Here is a 21,583-nt window from a genome sequence, read left to right on the forward strand (position 1 = left end):
TACCTTGAACAGGGACTGGGGCTGCTCATGAAGGACTGGGTTTCTTTAGGGTTCTGGTCACCAATTCCAATGTTTGTGGAGGCTTCCCCACACCAACAAGCAATTCTTGGACATCAGCAGGGGGCTGGAGAATTCAACTCAATTCTGGCACTGTCTACTAGAAGCTGGCACCAAGTTCTACAGGTTATGGGCTCAGTCCTACAGGATGGTTCCCCTCCCCTTTTCAGATGCCAATTGCAAGCTCAGTTTTTCACCTGCGCTTTTGGTCAACAGGCTATAGATCACAGGTTCCCAGGACCCCGTACTCAGGGTTCATTTGCTAGAGCAGCAGACGGAACTTACTAGATCAGCAGTTTATTATAAAAGGATATAACATGGGAACAGCCAGATGGAAGAGATGCATTGGGCAAGGTATGAGGAAGGGTCATGGAGCTTCCAAGCTCTCTCTAGGTTCATTCCCCATTTCCCCCAAATCTCGCCATGTTCACCAACCTGAAGCTCTCTGAACCCTTTCCTTTTGGGTTTTATGGAAGCTTCATTACATAGGCATGATTGATCAACTCTGGGTATTGGTGATTGATTCAGGCTCCAGCTCCTCTCCTCTCCCCAGAGGTTGTGGGTTGGGGACTGAAAGTTCTAACCCTCTAATCGCTTGTTTGGTTCCCCTGGCAACCAGTCCCATCCTTAAGTGTGGTCCAAAAATCATTTCACTAACATGACTAAAGGTATTTTAACCACTCTCATCACAGGAAATTCTGACAGTTTTAGGAGCTCTGTGCCAGAAATAGGGACAAAAAACCAAATGTGTATTTCTTATCGTAAGTCACAATATCACAAGTTTCTAATCTTAGAAATGGCACAGAGGCCAAGGCCTCTGGAGGCCTTTGGATGGACTGGGGTGGGAACCATTTCCTGAGAAGAGGCACCCTGTTTCTCTGGACTCTTTGCTTACTGTTTGCTTATTCCTTTTATTTCTGCTGTCCCATCAACAACTGCTTTGAGTCATAAGATATAATTTATGAGGATATGAGCCATGTGGAATAATAGAGTTGGAAGCTGCATTATTTTCTATCTCTCATACATGTACATCACACACAGTCTCAGATTCATATTAAATGTTTATATTTTTAGAAAAAGTATAAAGACGAAGCAGAGAAGATGCTTTCTAACTATAGTTCTGTGTTAGACACTCCTGAAATTCAGAGAATCAAGATAACTCAACAAAACATTAGTGCGGTGAGTAACAATTACTGCTTCTCAGTGGGCACCTTGAAATTTTGTTTCCAGAAGGAAGGCATTTTTCCTCATTATCTGATTGTTGCATTGTTTGAATTTTCTATCAAATGTATTATCTTTCCTTCGTTAAAATAACAAGAGTACTGTTAACCAAAATTCAGTCAAGTCAACTTAAAGATCTGATTGGTTTTATTCAATAATTCATGAATCAGGCAGTGTCCCCTCTAACAGATTTGAGAATGATCAGTAGAGATGTACAAAATGTAAGGCTTTGATAGGCAGAAACCAGCAGGACAAGGAAGTTATTAGCAAGAGAGAAAATAGGATTGCTTCATACAAGGTCACCTTCCCTTAGGGAAAAAGATGGGGGTCTATCACGCAGATTACCTCTCTAGTGCTGATGAGGAAATTCCAGACTGATTGGTTTAAAATTCCACTCTTGGGAGAAGCTGAAACTGCAATTACTTTAGGTATTAAGTTTTGATGGGTCTTAACATGAGTGACTCCATTTGGGGCCTGTTGTTTCCCTTTAATAGTACCAAATGTTCTTATATGGTACAATTTATCATGATTGTTTTGGAATTACAAATTCAAATTTTCTTCTGTAGTACAAGCAAGAGTTCTTAAAATTTTACTCATGGAAGAGGTCTTAATCTTCCACACAGATTTTACTTTGGAGATGAGAATAATCCTATAAAATGACTTCCTTCCTGATCACTGATTTGCCATGATAATGTATTTAGGAATTTACTAGTTTATAACCAACTCCTAAACTTTTATATTTTTTACTTTGAGGAATAGGAGTTGTATCAGCAATCATTAATTAAGGGACGAGTCTATGTTTGATGGATATACAAACCTGAATTCTAAAATTATAAAAATTGACCATACAGCCAATATTCATAAGTAGAACTAGCTCATTAGTCATTTAGTAGTTAAGTAAAGGTCCCATCAAAATACAAATTCTATGAAGTCTGAGGACTTTTGGAATATTTCTACTTTGTAATAAATTGACAAACTCAAAACCTGCAGGTGTGCTAGTCAGGTACCGTTAGCGCCTTCAAAGCAAGTGTGCTAAGAAAGGGAAAAGTATGGCTTGAAGGGATGATCGGGGGAAAAAGCTGTTTCCACTCTTATCTCCTGTGATTTCATGTGTTATAGATTTTTTTTCTTTGGGGGAAAACATCTCTGAGGCCATACTCTCCCAACCCCCATTAGGGCTCACTGAGTTACCAAATCTTTACAGAGGGAATAGTTTTTCCTCATCTGCCTTTCTGATATTTACTTTACTATTCGGTAAAACATTTTGTTTCTTCGTTTTGCTTTGTCTTAGAAAGGCCTGGATTGTTGGTAGGAGTGGAGAGCCATGTGGGTAGGTTAACGAATAAGTAGAAGAGACGGAAATAGACTGAATAAACTTTTGATGTTGATGATGAAGACACTATTTTCTGCGAAGAGAATGAGGGCATCTTTGTGTTTGGAGAATAGCACTTGCTTAAAATTTCATGCCATTTTTGAATTAAATGAAACTGCTTAGGAAGCTTTTCTAATATGTGCTTTGCTTTTTCTCAAACGCACATATGATACATGTTTATATTTGAAGAAGGAAACTCTAGTTTGCCAACTTTTTTTTTTTTTAAGATTTTATTTATTTATTTGACAGAGATCACAAGTAGGCAGAGAGGCAGGTGGTGGGGGAGGGGAAGCAGGCTCCCTGCTGAGCAGAGAGCCAGATGGGGGGCTTGATCCCAGGACCCTGAGACGATGACCTGAGCCGAAGGCAGAGGCTTTAACCTACTGAGCCACCCAGGCGCCCCAAGTTTGCCAACTTCTATTCTTAGACCACATAATCTGCAGCCATGTCAGTTACCACACACGAGGTGTCGGGGGTTACCTGTGGGATGCTGTGGAATGTGAGACCCAAATTGGACATTTATTCTCATAATGGATTATTTAATTGATTGATATAACCTCGTTACTCATAAGCAGAAGCTGTATTCACATTACCTGAGAACCTAAGAAACTGTCTTTCTTTAATAAGAATCTGATCTAGGACCTGAATTCCAATAAGCTTCTAGTTATTCTTTCCTTCTCTTATAATAAAGATATTTTATAAGAAAGAAATAGGAGCCGGCACAGCAGTGAAAGATACTCCAGAGACTGAACGAGTAAAGAAAAATCAGCAGAATATTAGTTCAGTAAAGTGCTTTACAACATTAATTATCCTTTCCAAAAGCAAACATAAGCTAGATAAATGTTTTTAGTTCTTTGCTAAACTGGCTGCTTTTTCTTTTAGTCTTCACTTTGTTAAAATGCTATTTCATCAAATATCAAAGGTCTCACTTTCAGAAGGAAAACTGTAGCCTTGTTCCCCTTGAACCTAAAGCAGTGTTTCATCTTGATCTCTCATAGTGCACGAGAGATAGATCACTTTAATAGTCCAGTAATGAAATCTAGGATTAGATTTCATCTTTTGAACAGAATTTTAACTGCATTAAATTTTTCAGAGGAAAGATAAATTTCAGTACCTCTCCACAACTTGGAGGAAAGAAATTTTACCCTACAGAACGATTGAAGGCCCTTAGTACATTTATTTGGTGGCTTAAGAGAAGGTTTCAGAGGCCCCGTTTGTGTTCTACTTCTTCCAGCTTTCAGCAAAGCAAAAACATGCACCTTTGCTATAATTTGCAAAATAACTTACCCTCCAACTCTCTTTGAGCTTGGAGGGGGAGGGTAGAGGAGGCGCTTACTATTATGGGTGAAAACTTTTTCATTCGGTATTTGACATTTACAATGGAGACTAGCTATCCTTACCAACAGGAATTCTTCCATGGATATGTAGTATATTTAATTTCATTCATTCTTTCTTTCTTTTCTTTTTCTTTTTTTATTTTTTAGCATTTTGTAGCCATAAAGTATTTTTATTTTATTTTATTTTAGGGAGGGAGAGAAAGAAACTTAAGCAGGCTCCTTGTCCAGTGAAGAGCCCCACATGAGGCTTGATCTCACAACCCTTAGATATGACCCGAGCCAAAATCAAGAGTTGGATTCTTAACTGACTGAGCCACCCAGGCACCACATATATTTAGTTCCTTGTTGAGGAAGTCTTAAAGGTTCTTTCCTGAAATCCCCTTCTCCTTTCTCTTCACCTTCCCTCTTGAAGGCAGAGCCTTTAAGTAATTCAAGTAGAACAGCCTGGGTTAGATATCTCTGTCAGGATAGTTACATGGCATTCTAGAAGATGAGTGCACATGGGCTTTTGTGGAGAAAGAGTAGGAAAGTCAAGGTAATGCTGTTATAAAGCACACTTCAAAAAAAATCTGCAGAATACTAGTGCAATAAAATTTCTATAGCATGAATGAACAAAGCTTTCTCCTGAAGAAAGCGTGAAGAGAAGGAGCTTACAGTGAGGGCGTGCAAATGTGTTCTGATCCACTGTGGCGAGAGCCTTGTGTCTGGCCATGCTGGGATCCGCTGGGGAAGTTAGTTTGGCAGAAAAGAATGCAATGTTTGTTTCCTTCACTTCCAAATGATAATATTTGAAATGTACCCATCAGTGTACTGAAATACAATGTTACAAATGTTCTGTAGTATGCAATTCCATCGCTTATAGGAAGATGACTGTGCCATTTTGATTAGTTTAAAGTCGTATGAAAAACACAAATGTTCATCTTTAATCACGTTTAGCTTCTCGCCCGAGGAAAATCACGCAAAGTAGTATGGTAGATCATTTCTTTTTCCAGCATTCCGCTGCCTCTCCTAGCAAACAATAAATGTTCTGTATCTCTATGAGGTTGGGGCCATAAACTCCTGCTTAGTATTCAAATGGAAAGTTGCCCTTTCAAGATTAGCCAGATCTGTCAAACCAAGATATGATTCTCTAACATTTAAAGATCTCGACATTTTCCACCTCCCCTGTATAAGCGTTTTAGCTATTAGCTTTCCCCGTTAAGAACTATTTTTGAATCTTTATTTAGAGGTGGTCTTTCGCAGTGTATTCTCGATTTAACTGTTTCGGTTCTGGACTCATATTGCCATTGTTACTCATATTAAACCTAAGGCTCCTAGGACATAGACATGTAGGTTACCATTTCTTTGCCACCGTCAGCGTGGATTTCAGCCTGAATCATTTAAACATTACCAAGTGATTTCTTTTTTTTTTATGATTGTATTTATTTATTTGATAGAGATCACAAGTAGGCAAAGAGGCAGGCAGAGAGAAAGCAGGGGTGGGGGCGGGGAGCAGGCTCCCTGCTGAACAGAGAGCCCGATGCGGGGCTTGATCCCAGGATATGACCTGAGCTGAAGGCAGAGGCTTTAAGCCACCCAGGCGCCCCTGCCGAGTGATTTCTAAAACCTGGTTTGCGTAGATTTAAGTCTTTGCTTAATTTCAACATGGGCCTCTTCATTTTTGCCTGCATTTACATGCTACATGTAAATATTTATGTGTGTCCTTTTTCTTGAATCTAATCTTCCATGAATCTTAGACTTATTAAAATACCACTTGAGGGCACCTGGGTGGCTCGGTTGGTTAGGCGGCTGCCTTCAGCTCAGGTCATGATCCTGGAGTCCCAGGATCGAGTCCCGCATCGGGCTCCCAGCTCCACGGGGAGTCTGCTTCTCCCTCTGACCTTCTCCTTGCTCATGCTCTCTCTCACTGTCTCTCTCTCTCTCTCAAATAAATAAATAAAATGTTTAAAAAAAATAAAATTAAATACCACTTGATACGATGGTATTACTAATCATTTCATAAATTCAAAGAGCTGTTTCTCGTCTCATGCATAACCGTGTGCTAACATGACCATTTTTGTCTGGTTGATCTTCCTTTAAATAGATTTGAGGGAAGAGCTTTTGAATAAAGTGGGTGCCAGGATATGGGCTGGATTTGTAGAACATGATTCTGTGGGTAGAAGACACATCCCAACTTTCTGCCATAGGCCCTTCAATACAAATCAGGGGCCTTGGCCTCTGCTTTTTTATACATTTCCCCCCACCTTCCACTTTCTCTTCTTTTGTTCTGCCACTTTATTTTTTTCCTTATTCCGGAATATTTGCATGCTCTCACCTAAATAAGCAGTCTTCCCAAGACTCTGTAGCAAACGCAGTCTGGCTTTTGTCTTTAAATCCATGATACATTTAAATTCACACATTAATGAGTAGAAACTGCTTTTTGGCTAGAAACTTATAAGTTATTATATTCCTTAGGAGGATTTCCAAGGTTTTTTGTGTATCTGCCTAATGATAAAATTTATTTTCATAAGCAACATTTGCTTATTTTAATGAAATAATTCTTATGGTGATGGCTAGGTGAATAGATATGAGTTCATTGGCACGTTTGGATAAAAAAAAGCATCATCCCACAAAATAAAATAAAAATTTCTGTTTCCACTGAAGGAGAATTACTGTTGGGAGTTTAAAAATTCAGCTGTGTCATAGTTACGAATGCAAGAGTCTTACCTATCTTTTAAGCCTTGCATTGAAGAAAACCCACATTGTTTTTTTCTGTTTGTTTTGTTTTTAATAATTTACCACCTTATTTCTTAAATACATAATGCAGGTAAAATACAAAGAAGAGATGCATCAGGCAACGGCCATTTCCGATCCTCCGGAGCTAAAGAGAGCTAAAGAAAACCAGAAGAACATCAGCAATGTGTGATCATATTTCTTGAGTACCGTTTTCTATTTCATTGAATGGCAGTAGGCAGGGAGGGTGTGCACTTGTATGAGCGAAGCCCCAGGACAATGCACATTGTTGCAGGAGGCCCAGTTGCTAAAAGATGGAGCTAAGATGCCTCCGCCTTTAGGCTGGGCTGGCATGGCCCCTCTTGTGTGCATTTATGCATCAAAGGACATGTTACTTGAATGCCCGCTCAGTTCTTGTTCTGGGGAAATTCAAAGCTGAGTGTGACTTCTCCAGGCCTCTAGGAGAAACAGACATGGGAATAAACACCCACTGTGCATGATGAGCTATCACAATAGTTAATATTTACTGACTGTTTGCTATGCTTGTGGAGTACATTACACGTGGTGTCTCATTTAATGATAAATAATGATTCCTTTTGCGAAGTGCTGTGGATATGCAGAGGAGGAAGGCAGTGTTCGTGGTAGAGAGGGGAAGACCCTCGGGGAAGTGTAACATTTGAGTTAGATCTCGAAGGGTTAATAAGAGTTGGGTGGATTTCGTGAGGAAGTGCCTTCCTGGCATCTGTACAGGTTCTACATGCTGGTCAAGGAGGGGAAGGTTTAGTGTGATGAGTGCATGGGGTAGAAGGTGGCAGGGACCTGCTGGTGCAGAGAGAAGTAATTCGGGCCCTAAGGAGGCGAGTTGGGAGTCCTGGTGTTTCCCAAAGTGTGGTTCACGTGTAACTGACAGGTGCTCCTCCCACGAGCAGGTCTTGGCTTAGGGATTATAATGTCTTAATGTGTCCCTTTTTCTAAAAGAAAGGGTAGTAGTTTTCAATGTGTCAGAGAGACCTAACACCCCCTTAAAATAACTTTATTTGCAAATAGTAGTGAGTTAATTTAATGAAAGACTAATATTGGTGATCATAGCATGCTTGAGAGCCAGCCTGGCATACGGTAAGGGCTGCGCACATGGTAGAAACTGGCACCGTACTGGAGTCGCAGGAAATACGGGGACTCTGGTCTGTTGGCTGGATCCCAGCTTCAGCCTTTACTCGCTGTATACCCTTTACAAACCCCCACCTCTCCCAGCCTCAACTTCCGTATCTATGAAGCTGGGACGAGGGTATTATGTGAGATTGTGCCTGGAGAGCACTTAGCCTCTCTGTGAATGAATGAATGAAAACAAGACGTGAAGAGTCCCCCGTATCAGGTTTACATCCCCAGACTTACATCCACTGCCAAGTGGCTACAACAGTTTCTCCACCTCCGTCATGCTGGTCAGCAGCATTTTCCCCCTCCGCGCTCTACCCGGAGTAATCTTTCCTTGCATCCTGGCCAACAGTAGAGCGGACACTGGACCTTTTTTCACTTTAACTGAGACAATTCATTATCCCAGATACAGAATCTGCCTAAATTCTCAACCACATCTCCCAGCACAAAGAAAGGCGCCCACTGAGGAAAGTAGTCCCCCAGAAGGGGCCTGACCCTTTGTCCTTTATTTCCTGGCTGATCAAGCTTCTCTTCACTGTCACCTTTGCGGCTGAGGGGTGCAGCTCAAGTGCATTTTTATCCGCAGGCCCCGCAGGTCCTGTGATGTCTCGCAAGAAAAAAAAAAATTCCCTTCCACTAAATTTAAATTCCAGAAAATCATTAAGACCATCCCTGTGGAGTTCCTCATAATAGGATTTTCACCTTCAGTTTTACTTTTTGCCTGTCAAAAATTCGTTTGACAGACATGCTGTTCCATTTCTTTGTGCTGGATGCTCATTTATTTCCCGGGGGTGTCATGGGATTGCTGGAAAACTGACCACAAATGTCAGGGTCTGATCCTCCCAGCCAAGAAAGAGCACGTCCTAGGCAGTAGGTCAGGCAGATTTCCATAATGCCAGTCCGAGCGCAGGCTTGCCATCGTGGGCACTTGGTAGAGAAGGGAAACGTTGAGGTTCGGGGTGTGTTTCTGTAGCAACAGTCTGTCACAGAGGTGCACGTGTGGGACGGGGGCAGCCCTCCTCGCTGATGACAAGAATATACACTTTTTATTGTTAAATATAAAATGGTGGTTTGATAGTGTTGCTTTAGTGCTATGAAGAAATGAATTCACAGAAGGGGTAATTTCTTATGACCAATAATGGCCAAACTCAAACCACCAATACATAAGACAATTCCAAAGAAGCACCACCAAAACACGGAATTCAAAACATTCGGACAAGAAGGAGCTAGGAGTCTGGGATGAGTGTGTTAGAGACGTCTGTTAGGAATGCCTATTTCACTTTACAATCCTAATGAAGATTTTAACTAACTTAACGCCCTGTAGCCATGGGGCTTTCCTTCTAGTCTGTTCTGGATGGTGGGTGCACACCTCCTTTGCCTAACTCCACGTGGTCTTGGACCTTGTCCCACAGCTCCAGTACAAACAGCAATGCCCCAAGGCCACGCCGGTGAGCGTCACGCCGGAGATGGAGAGGGTGAGGAGAAACCAGGAAGAGCTGAGTACGGCAAGTGGTTCTGTGTTCTCTATTGTCAAGTGTTACGAATTTTTCTCCTTCACGCTGCTCTCTGAAAACCTCAAGTCCTTCACAGGACTGGATGCTCCTTTTCATGGTCATGTGCTTGAGGGCATGAACTTTGGTTTTTCCTGTGATCCCGGAAGTGCAGGACTGTCTTGCTTTGATTTAGCCAGGCTTGTTTAGTCAAGAAATCTTCAGTAAGCCCCCCCAGTATACAGACTGTACACAAAGATGGGCAAGACCTAGTTCCTGTCCTCATGGACTTCATAGTTGAGTAGGTAAATCTCTAGTTTCAGGGAAGGGTCTGGAGAGAAGTGGATCTGTTGTCAGTCTGAGAAAAAACAAAACACAACTTGTTGGATAGAGCAAAATGAAGACCCGGCTGGGCTGGGATTCAAAGGCATAATATCAGAGCAGGAAACCTCTAAATAAAATGAAAAACTTTAGTCAGTCAGTAATGTGTTGCTAATAAATCAGTGAGGGGTTAACAGTCAGGAGATACCTCTAACAGGGCTCCTGTGTGAACTGCTTTATGTGAACCCATGAGGTTGGCACAAGTTATTTCTCTGGTTTGTAAGTGCCAAAAACTGAGTCTTGGGGAGGTCAGAGGACATGCCGGGGACCCATAGTTTGAAGGATAGAGATGGGATTTGAACCCAGGCCTCCCTCAATTCAGAAATCCCTTTCAAAGTACCCCCTATTAGGTATTTTTCCCATTTTGGGGACCCTTTCATGGAAATTTTACCAAAATAAACAATAGCCTTCTTCTTCCCCGAAAGGGAATTTTGAAAGACTTTAAAATTTGAGTGTGAGTTCTTCCAGGTGGAGGAGAAAATCAGGCTGAACACTGCTTTATTCGAATAATACCCTTGGAATGTGGTAGGAACAAGGGATCTTCAGCTTCTTTTGAAAGCCTCAGGTCAGAAGGAGAGTAAATGGCTACCGCTCGGCTACCTCACTGTGGTTCTCTTGCAATGACTTCATTCCCTGTGTCTCCCTTATGTTTCCATGGCTTTCAGTTAATGGAATTGGCAGTGAGCTTTGGTATTCAACAGCAAAGTATTTATTGAAAAATCAGAAGAATCAGGATCCAGGTGTAGATAGGAACTGAAGGGTGGGAGCTTAACTACAGTGGGGGAAAACGTGTACAGAAAGGGTCAATTTTGAGGTTCCTCCTCTACGGTGTGTGTGGGGGAGACCATTCTACTATCTGTTGAAACTCTCGCTTATCCTCTGCAGGTGAAATACAAAGGAGAAACTAAACAGGCAACGGCCATTTCTGATCCACCAGAGCTGAAGAGAGTTAAAGAAAATCAGAAGAACATCAGCAATGTGTGACCTTAGTAGCTTTCTTTCTCATGATAGCAAACGTATTATGGACATGTTGTCTAAGGGATCACGTTGATAACATTTTCATAACCTTGAATTGGCTCTTCTGCTCTCCATTGCCTGCCAGTTTACTTGAAAGGTTGTAGGGTCTGCGGTGGGGTGGGTACAGACAGGCATTCCGTCCTCTAGATTTCCCAGTGACCGCCAGTACGATTTTGGTCTATCGATGACTGCGTGTCCCTCTCATCTTGTCTGCGTGCTTACAGCTGCTGTGTTTCCCCAAAGGGATGCGGTGGTGGCTTCTAGCATCTTGGCCCTTCAGATAAGCTTTCCCACTGCTTTTCCTACTAGTATGTGTTCTTGTTCACTAGCCTGTCCGGTCCCATCGCCCACTCCCAGCTACTGTCGCTTTATTTTTGGACAGCGTCTTGGGGGAAATGATAAAGTGTGCATGCCTGAAGAGATCACAAGGGACGGGCCCCATGGGAGCTGTCAGTTTTTACTCAGGCACCAACCCCTGGCGTGTTCTCAACCCCCTTCTGTTTTTTTTTTTTTAATTTTTAAATTTTTTTATAAACATATAATGTATTATTAGCCCCGGTGCTACAGGTCTGTGAATCGCCAGGTTTACACACTTCACAGCACTCACTATAGCCCATACCCTCCCCAATGTCCATAATCCCACTGCCTTCTCCCTACCCCCCTCCCCCCGGCAACCCTCAGGTTTGTTTGGTGAGATTAAGAGTCTCTTATGGTTTGTCTCCCTCCCTTCCTACCCCCCAAACCCTCCACGTTGCATCTCCACTTCCTCATATCGGGGAGATCATATGATAGTTGTCTTTCTCTGATTGACTTATTTCGCTCAGCATAATACCCTCTAGTTCCATCCACGTCGTCGCAAATGGCAAGATTCCATTTCTTTTGATGGCTGCATAGTATTCCATTGTATATATATACCACATCTTCTTTATCCATTCATCTGTTGATGGACATCTAGGTTCTTTCCATAGTTTGGCTATTGTGAAAATTGCTGCTATAAACATTCGGGTGCACGTGTCCCTTCGGATCACTACGTTTGTATTTTTAGGGTAAATACCCAGTAGTGCAATTGCTGGGTCATAAGGTAGCTCTATTTCCAACTTTTTGAGGAACCTCCACTGCTGTTTTCCAGAGTGTTAACCCCCTTCTGTTTATGTAATCCATGGCTGTAGGTCACTGAGAGAATCCTTTTTTGAGGTCATTAAGGTCATTAACATATAGATTGGGTTCTCTGGAAGAGGAAATCTGGAAATCTATTAGGTTCAAAGAAATCTTTTCTTCTTCAAACCTTTAAAGTCTTATGAGCTTATAAAACAAAGGCAGGTCACTGTTTGGCACTTCTCCTCACAACTGTGTTTTGGAGAAGTAGATGCTCATCTTTTCCCGATCTATGTAAAATCACAGTTGACATAACTACATTAGTTTCAGAAAGGAACATGTTACTGAGAAGGAAGAATGGATCCGTGGGAAGCATGCCGGCCTGTTTATGCATGACGTCCGTCCCCTACTTAAGCATCTTTTCAAAAGTTCTGCCACATGCAGTTAATTACTGACAAACTGTAATAGTGTATGGGTAGGAACACCTTTAAGGAATATCCATGAAGACATTTCTCCTCTTCCTTTGTGATACAATGCTTCTGACAGCTTTACTGACGGTATGCTCATATATTTGAGTGACTTCATTCCCAGGGATTCATGCTATGGGAGGAATGAAAATAGATTGATTTAAAATGCAAGCATTTTAAATATGGTTAGCCCTCTAGATGGCATTCTCCTTTTTTCATAGTTTCCTTTCTTGGCTAGCTCCTTAAGATAGCTACTGTGAGATGCTTATTTATTCGAATTGATTCACAGTCCTCTTATTTTTTATTCTCTGAAATGGCAGGTTCATTATAAAGGTCAACTGGGAAGAGCTACAGCTTTAAGTGTAACTCCTGAAATGGAAAGAGTGAAGAAGAACCAAGAAAATATCAGTTCGGCAAGTGGTTTTATCCATTTTGGTCTGTTACAAAGGATGCGTCTGTTATTATTTGCTTGCAGTCCTGTTTGTCTTTTTTTTTTTCTTTTGTGAAACTAAAAAGTATTTTCAAGCAGCATTTGTGATACACGCAGTAAGTACATGTGTTATTTCCAATGACTTCCATTGCAAAACTTGACGTTATCCCGCAACCCTTCATTGCTCTTTCCAGATGTGATCAATGGTTACCTTCAAAGCTTAGTTCAAAGCTTAGTTTCAGACTCTATCATGCTCATTTAAACAGTGATTCAGGTTATGTTAGCCAGTGTCTTTGAAAGTGGTGACGTCTTTGATGTGCAAGTTACGGGAGTGTCACTTTGCAGATGTACTCCATTGGCTGCGGATTGTTAAATGTTCTCAGCAAAACAAAATCAGGAATGACTCGTTACACCAGAGTAAGGACATAGAGGAAAAAAAATCTTTCATTGCATTGACTATAGAATTCAGTTACTCATTAAAGTCCTTATTTGAACAGGATGCTTTCTCTTAGTAAGTATTGGGGCTTTTGCTCCGAATTGCACATGGGTGCCCAAGCCCTCAGTGATTGCTATCCTAATGGCATGCATAAACAGTTTCATAAACAGCAGTGTTCTGCCTGCCGGCTGTCCAGAAGAGCTTGCTTATGCCTGGGAATCAGCATTTAGGTTTTACACTTTATGGCTCTCCAGTGGCATTTCTGCCCAGAGGTGCTGACTGTATTTGACGTAAATTACCTTTAAGCTGTGGCTGCTTAGAAGGAAATTTGATTTTGATACTCCTTGTTTTTATCCTTTATGGTGGGAAAAAAAAGAAAAGGAAATAGAGGGATGCTTAGGTTTGGTATACATTCAAGAGTGTTGTGGTGGAAAATGGGGAAATCCTAGAAACAGGACAACACATTTAGGTTTCATTTGGTTTGGGTTTTTCCTGTTTAACGGAAGTGTGATAAGCACTTTTCCTGACTACGTTGTTAGTGGATATCGGTCATTCACACACCATTCTTGATTCATAGAGAGACTTAGGTTGTCTTTGCTGTAGCTTTTCAAGGTGAATTTTGAGAGTAAAATTTTAGATTGTTACCCTAGAATGACAGGTAATTCACTGAACAACTTCCCTGGGAAAGAATTGGGAATATGTTGTATGTGTTTCACTCGTTTGGAAAGTCTGAAAAGTTATGTAATGTTTTCTCTTAAAATTGTCTTATTGTTAAGTACATTCTACTATTTACTTTGCAGGTAAAATATACCCAGGACCATAAACAGATGAAAGGTAGACCAAGTCTGATTTTAGATACACCTGGTCTGAGATATGTCAAAGAAGCACAAAATCATATTTCAATGGTAGGGTACAACCAGCTCCTTCTTCTCATGACTAAAACATACTAAGGAATGGCCCCACCCAGTGTACTGACGGCGTCGTTCACCATTAATCTGGATAACTAACAAAGCATGAATGCAAAGCAAAATGTGGATGGGCCCATCCATTTGAGGGGACTTTCTAATCACACTGAAATGTAATGGACATCTTTAGTCCTAATAAAGTAATTTTTCTCAGTGATATTTTGGGTGTGTTTTTATTTCTAACATGACTACTATAAATACATTTTATGAGAAACATTTGTTTGGACTTCTTTTCAGGTAATTTTACAACAGAGCTTTGTATGTTTACATGTTGCAAAGAATATAAAAAATGTGTATGTTTTTTAAAGCAGTTTCATGAGGTACAATTTATATGCAATAAGGTTTATTCATTTAAAGTGTACAATTCAGTGGTCTATAGTAAAATTTACAGGTCCAATTTCAGAACTTGAAAAAAGTGTATGTTTTGAAGTACATATATCCATTTTTGCAATAATATACAAAAATTATACATATCATTATTTTTGACTCTCAATCTAATTTTAAATAATACTGTTTTCTTGGATAATTGTGTGGAAATAACATGTCATTTTAATACCTGTTAAAGGATCAAAGATAGAAAATTAATTTGTACCTGAGTTAGTACATTTTAGGAAATCACCAGGATTAAAAAATAGATGTATCTTTTAAACCTTCTCACTGATATACTGTACTGGTTTATATATAAATTTAAAAGAGCTGCTAACCATAATGATGGAAAACATTGTGAAAATATCAGCAGTTGATTCCTGATGCGAGAAAGTTGACATTTCAGACACTATTTTTGGAATAATTGGAAAAGATACATATATATGGGAAACAATCTAGATGCAGCTGAATCTAGATGCAGTTGATTCTAGATACATAAATGTGGAGAATGATCTAGAGGCAGCTGTCATATCAACACTTTGTGAAGTATGTAACAATCAGGAAATTTCAGATTGAGTTCATGTTGTTTTCCTTTTTTTCAGGTAAAGTATCATGAAGACTTTGAAAAGACAAAGGGAAGGGGCTTTACTCCTGTTGTAGATGACCCTGTGACGGAGCGAGTAAGGAAGAACACCCAAGTGGTCAGCGATGCGGCCTACAAAGGTGTCCATCCTCACATCGTGGAGATGGACAGGAGACCTGGGATCATTGTCGGTAAGCTGATGGTCCTCCTTGGCAGGTCCACACAGTCAAAAAGATTGTCCTTGGCCTAGCTTTTGAATCAGCCTACTTATTCACTAGACGACTCCTCAGATGTTTGATGTGGTGCCCATCTAAGCACAAACCATGGGCTAAGTGTTATTGTTGGTGCCATGTTGAATGGGATCTGTGGTACTTGCCAGGTTATCAGTGCCAATCCGTTCTGTTATTGGACCTTCTCTGTCTTTAATAACTTTCTGGCCTTAAGAGTGTGTTTGTATTTAAGCTCAAATACAAGACATGAGTAATAACAATGGTTGAAAAATTATTTTGTTTTCTTTTTCGCTTATGTACTTGATCAATGCATTGTACTGCAGACATCGTCTACATGGGGGACAGAAATAACAGAAAAAATCCCATTTTGGTTCTTTTACCACAAATAAAAGTGATAGAGAGATTCTGATAGTATTCCATACATGAATAGCTTTTTTTTTTTAAATATCTCTGAATGGGGATAATTGGGAGCTGTCTACAAATGTCATAAATCTGAGACGAAGGAAGTTTCTCTCCTCACTGTTCTTCTCGTCCGTCTGGGGACATCTTGAATGTTGGCTGAGATAGCAGTGACCACCCCAGAGTATAAGGAAGGGCTAGAAAGACAGTTATTGACTTTTCAATACCTATCAATGGCCCATATTCCAAATGATTGTTGTCTGAATTTTCATAGCTAGTCCAGTCCTAAAGCTCAGGTAATATTTTTGGGAACCATTCCACAGGCTCATCAATAATCTGAGTGTTAGGTTAGCTTCTTCTTCACAGGGAAGAGCTTATTTTTTTTGGAACTAGTGAAAGGCCATTTAGAGGTGGGCTGGGCAAAGGAAGTGTGTATCTGACTGGATACTGTCTTAACGTAAAGCAACAATACTGAGATCAGGGCACTAAGTTCCTTGAATGATTTAGTGAGTCTGAAAGTCCTTCTCACAGAGGGATTCCACACACGTTTGCACACTACTGACAGCTCTTCCACATCTTCCAAAGGTGACTTTGTAGAAGGCTCACTGTAATTTGGATGGATGGGCTGAGATGTTTTCACTGAAAGTAACATGGTGTTAATTTCATTGCCTTGGTTTAACATCGCATGCGGGATGGTGAGAACAGAGGCTCCAATTTGTCCCTCAAGGGTGGAGAGAGACGCTGAGAATCTGCACAGCTTACACTGAGGTCCTCTGCCCTAGATCAGGGCCAGGAGTGATGGTGAAATTCTTGTTAGAAACTGGGAGATTGTCTAGTCTTCAAGATCTCAGAATTTAGTACTCACTATCTTTGAGGTAGAAAACATTATTTATTTTTAAAATTTCAACATATATGTCTTTAAATTATTCCCTTACTGGGAGTCACGTTACTTCTTCTTACTGGGGAAGACTGTTTTCCATTGAGGACTTTCTTATGAAGCCACAAAATGAAGTTCATTCAACAAACAAACTTCTGAGCCAGGCGGGGAAATGCAGATTTAGAGATTTTCTGAGCAATTCAGACTTAAGCCAATTTGTGCTGCTTCTACCTTTGCTGGAGGCTCTGCTATTTCCTAGTTGTGTACCTGTGGCCAGGCTAACTCCATCTCTCTATGTCTTCGTTTCCCCCTCTATGAAATGGGATAGTAATAGTGCCTACTTAAATATGGCGTGACGCGTAAGTGAGTTACATTGTTGACCGACAGTGGTGCCCGCATGTAGTAGGAATGTGACCCTCAGAGCTCTACTTCTAGTTCATTAATTAATTGTTTTTACTCCGTAGCTAGATTTTTCACTCTCTGCTGGTGAGTACAGCGCTGTGCAGATTATTTTAAGACCTGAGCACCATTAGTTGGAGACGCGGGTGAACCTGGAAGTTATTATATTTGGATTTTGCCTCTGACTTAAATAGGAGAGTGGACTGGCCTGCTCGGTCTGGTTGCTAAGCATGGCAGTGAACACATCTCCTGTCCTCTGAGAGCAGGAGGCTGCTCCTTGCTCGTCTTTCCATCCCTTGTCATTCTTCGCTCAGTGCTGTGCGTTACTGCACTTTTCCCATAAATGTGTCTTGTGTGGGTTAAGCTTGCACTCATGGGCTCCCAATAAAAGTTGGGCTGGCCACTTACCTACATTTTAAACATTTGTTTCAGGGAGAGAAGTTTTTGTTCTTTGTTTTCTCAGACAAAAACCTCTCAGTCATGAAGGACTCAGGCGTCCTTGCTCAGGAGTGTAAATCAAACATTTTACCTCTTTCAGTGTGTGGAGAGCACGAGTGTTGGGGGTTCGGGGATGCGGGGAGTTGTTGGTGTGTTGGGTGATGAGTGGCGGGCTCCAGGTGGCAGGTCAATGAAGAATAAACCAGGCAAGTGAACTTTGCTAACAAAGTTTTCTTACTAAAGCCTTGTGGATGTGACTGTCCCTTTGTTCTCCTCTGAAGTGCAACAGGTTTGCTCATTACCGGTTTGCTGATGACATGCTTCATTTTCCAGACTTGTGCTTGACTCTGATGCTGACTTTTTAAAATTCATTCTTGATTTTTTGATTTCTTCCATTTGGTAAAAGACCTCAAAGTTTGGCGTACAGATCCTGGCTCCATCTTCGACCTTGATCCCCTGGAAGACAATATTCAGTCTAGAAGTCTCCATATGCTCTCTGGTACTGCTTACATTTTGAGTTCCTCCCCGTTTATGTGGTTTTGTCCTGAGAGTGAAGCTACCCTGAGCGGTAGAGGCTCATGGTACCGACTGTGTGATGTAAATTGTAAAGCTGAGGATTTGAAAAACAAAACAAACAGAGAAACAAATACTATGCTGCTTTAAAATACCATTAATCATTTATGAAAGCAAACTCACAAAAGGGCTTTTTAAATATATTTTAGATTCGTTTGCTCTAGATTCACTTAGAAAGGTGTCCAGAGATTCCTGATGTCTGCTTTTCATTAGTGAATGTGATTTTATAGGTTTTTGGGGGCTTGCAAATGCAGTCTTTGGAGTGCACTAAAGTGCTGAGACAGAAGTTTGTTTCATGGAAAACACTGTTCCAACCTTTTAAAGGTAGATGTTAAGAACCATATATAAAACAGTGGGGAGGTTTTCTAAATAGCATCATGAATGTGTTAAAATAAAATAGACTTTTAAGTACCCTTAAAATGTATCTCTGAGTGTTTGTATAACACAAAATTTATAGTGTATAGATATGCAGGTTTATTTGACTTTTAATTTAGACCGCATGTTTCCAATTAAAAGCAAAACCTGAATGGTTTGGCTATTTGGGTACAGTGATAGCATGGTTTAACATTTCAAGCTTTTAGATAGTGTTTAACAGACTGAAGCTGTGACAGTTATGCAATTATTTTAAACAATATAAATAGATGTATCCTATCCATTGGGTCTAACTCTATCCCCTGATTTATACTCCACATTTAATTACTGACATTAATGAAACTGAAAGCCCAAGGCAAAGTAGGGACTCTAATACTTTTGTAATCGGTTTGATCCACATCCTCTGCCAAATTGCCCTTAAACTTTCTGAAAATAAAGAAAAGGCAACAAATGCTGTATGCTTGGGGATTATTGAAAACGATTATATCTAACCAGACGTTAAGTTTAATAGAAATATTTTAGTTTGCCAGAGTTTCTTAGTTCTTGTCAATTTCCCATCCCCCATTTCTCCTTGAAAACCTAGACTTACAATGAGTATGAATGATTGTTCAATATTTATACATTTGACGCAATGTGTGCTGACATTTGGTAGTAGGTGACTAGAGCTTGTAGTAGTTGAGCTTTGGGTTTTTTATTTAGTAAGAGACTGTTTTTCTTCCTTGTTAAACTTTTAAGTAATTTTTCTTCTTCTTCTTCTTCTTTTTTTTTTTTTTTTTTTTTTTGTTCTTCAAGTCACTTACTCACAAACCTGAATATTTTCCCTCCAATATAGAAAAGGCGAATCACTACAGGAGACTCCGTTCTCAGTCTCACTCGAGCAGTACTTTTGGTACAGGTCTGGGAGATGACAAGTCAGAAATATCTGAGATTTACCCTAGCTTTTCATGCTGCAGCGAGGTAACCAGACCGTCGGATGAAGGAGGTAGCAAACATTAACCAGTCTTAGAGAACAATAATGCATTTTTGTAAACAAGTCACGAGTGCTTCTAACATTCTTTACATTTGCACAAACATGGAGTCTGGGTGCATTTGAAAATTTTAAATTCTGTTTAGAAAGTTGAGTCCTTTTCTTTTAAACTACTAATTTGCATTCCTGCATGTTTGTTTTTCCTGTCTTGCTTCACTATTTTCACCACCAATGGATCTTTAATGACAGAAGGGTCTTGGGACCTGCTACGTGAGTCTGTTTCACAGTTGGATGTGATGGACACATGCAGCCATAGTGGACACTGGAGTTCTGTGGAGCTTCTATCTGATTTCCATTAAGTTATATTTGAGTTACAGTTATATTTAAGTTATAAGTTATATAAAGTTAAGTTATAAGTTATATAAATATAACTTATAGTTATATTTGAGTGACTAAGAGGGGTTGCTCTGAATTTGTATGCATTGCAATATCAATATATATTTGTAGACAGAGCTAGATCTTACTGAAAGCAAATTGAACGTGATACTTGAGATATGAGATTTTTTTTTAAATGGAAAAATGCTATTGATTATTAATAATCTTCCTTATATTTCCTGTAGTCATCCTCTCTTCTGTTTCTGCATCCAAGCTAGTGGGTTAGGTCTAGACCTTTTAGTTGAAATTGTTTTGGATGTTAAACTAATCCTGAGGATAAAAGTCTTACATCAGATGTTTAACACTGTGGTGCAGCTACATTTTGGTGCTGTGGACAGTGGGGTGAGAGGGTAAGGGGCCAGCAGGGCATAAGAACTGTTGGAATCCTGAATTTCCTTTTCAACTGCAGAGGTCATATCACTGGGAATAAATCCCTGAGGCAGGCGATTTTGATTCTGAGCAACTTAACATGGGGAACTTGTGGTGGGGGGGTTGGGGAGAAAGTAAAGTGAAGGAAGACCAGATGAGACCACGAAAACTCCTGCAGTTTTGTGGTGGTTATTTCCATTCGTCTGAATAAAGGTTAAAATCAGTTACATCCCGTACTACTTAAATTACTCATTTAGGCAGGCCTTAGCTAGGTAGAAAGTTTTTTTTGTTTTGTTTTGGTTTTGGTTTTTTGTTTTTTAATGTTTCAGCTTTACTGAAGTACAATTGACATATAAAGTTGGAAGATATCTGATATGTCCATTGGGATGATCTGACATATGAGGACGTTGTGAAGGGACACCACCCACCCCTTCTCCCCCACCCTGTCTAGTTAATTAGCCCATCCATCACCTCACAGAGTTCTCTCTTATTTGTGTGTGAGAGAACATTCACGTTCTACTCTCCCAGCAGATTTCAACTAGGCAGTACGGGGTTGTCAACCATTGTCACCGCGCTGTACATTAGACCCTTGGAGTCTATTCATCTGAGAGCCCAATGTGTGCACCCTTTCCAGCTCCCCGCTCTTTCCCCCACCGCCCAGCCCCTGGCAGCCACTTTTCTACTGTTTCTATAAGTTTATTTCTTTTCTTCTTTTTAAGATCCCGCCTTGCTAGAAAGTTTTAAAAGATCTCCTTTCCCTACGATTCTAGTGAAGAATTTGTCAGTTAGTTTTGCTCTCCTGTAGATAAGATAGACATGGGCGATCTCCCTTTTCTGTAACTGCCTCTCTAGCAAAGGGTTCAAGTAACTTCTTGAGTTTTTTGATTAGGATTTAGGGTTCTTGATTTCTCCCTTCCGTGTCCTCTCTGGTCCTGGAGGTGCATGATACTGTTGATGCTTGATGAGATGAACAAAACCCAAAGCAAATACAAGAATAAATTTTGATCCATCTTAGTCAACGTAGCTCAGTGCAGCATTTTACAGTTGATGCAAGGTACCTTGGAGGCTTTGCTTCAGCAGTGACCCTTCCCCTTGTCTGTGTACACCCAACACAGCACTCATTCATTTATTCGCCAAATGTATATCGAGTGTTCTTTGTACCCCAGCCAAGAGCGGGGATCTGGTGATGCACATAGCAAACAAAAGAGATGCGCCTTTGGTCTAAGGGGTTAGAGTTTGGTGGGGGGCCCTGACATTAAACAGATACTGACCCAACTCCTATATAATTAAGAACAGAGCAAGTGCTGTGAGGGGAGAGCATGGGGGCTACAAGATGTGTAACAGGGGATTTCCATCTGGCCTTGATGTCAGCGAAGCCTTTCCAGGGAAGGAGGATTTGAGCAGAAACACCAGTGCTCGATGATGTTAACTAGGCCAAGGGGG

General features: G+C 40.5%; 1 protein-coding gene across 2 annotated transcripts in view; it reads left to right on the plus strand.

Moving 5' to 3' along the window:
* Positions 1 to 21,583, plus strand: part of LOC111155556 (nebulette) — a 369,684-nt gene that overhangs the window by 325,876 nt on the left and 22,225 nt on the right. Inside the window, exons 17-26 of one of the 2 annotated variants that reach the window (XM_022515772.1) lie at positions 1,132 to 1,236; positions 3,342 to 3,434; positions 6,794 to 6,886; positions 9,264 to 9,356; positions 10,608 to 10,700; positions 12,622 to 12,714; positions 13,968 to 14,072; positions 15,101 to 15,272; positions 17,831 to 17,923; positions 19,202 to 19,351. In XM_022515772.1, the coding sequence (XP_022371480.1) occupies positions 1,132 to 1,236; positions 3,342 to 3,434; positions 6,794 to 6,886; positions 9,264 to 9,356; positions 10,608 to 10,700; positions 12,622 to 12,714; positions 13,968 to 14,072; positions 15,101 to 15,272; positions 17,831 to 17,923; positions 19,202 to 19,351 (1,090 nt within the window). The remainder of the gene's footprint in view (positions 1 to 1,131; positions 1,237 to 3,341; positions 3,435 to 6,793; positions 6,887 to 9,263; positions 9,357 to 10,607; positions 10,701 to 12,621; positions 12,715 to 13,967; positions 14,073 to 15,100; positions 15,273 to 17,830; positions 17,924 to 19,201; positions 19,352 to 21,583) is intronic. The other variant, XM_022515773.1, reaches the window with a different exon arrangement.

Source organism: Enhydra lutris, unplaced genomic scaffold (genome assembly GCF_002288905.1).
Source record: "Enhydra lutris kenyoni isolate GAN:26980312 unplaced genomic scaffold, ASM228890v2 scaffoldscaffold42, whole genome shotgun sequence".
Lineage (NCBI taxonomy): Eukaryota > Metazoa > Chordata > Mammalia > Carnivora > Mustelidae > Enhydra > Enhydra lutris.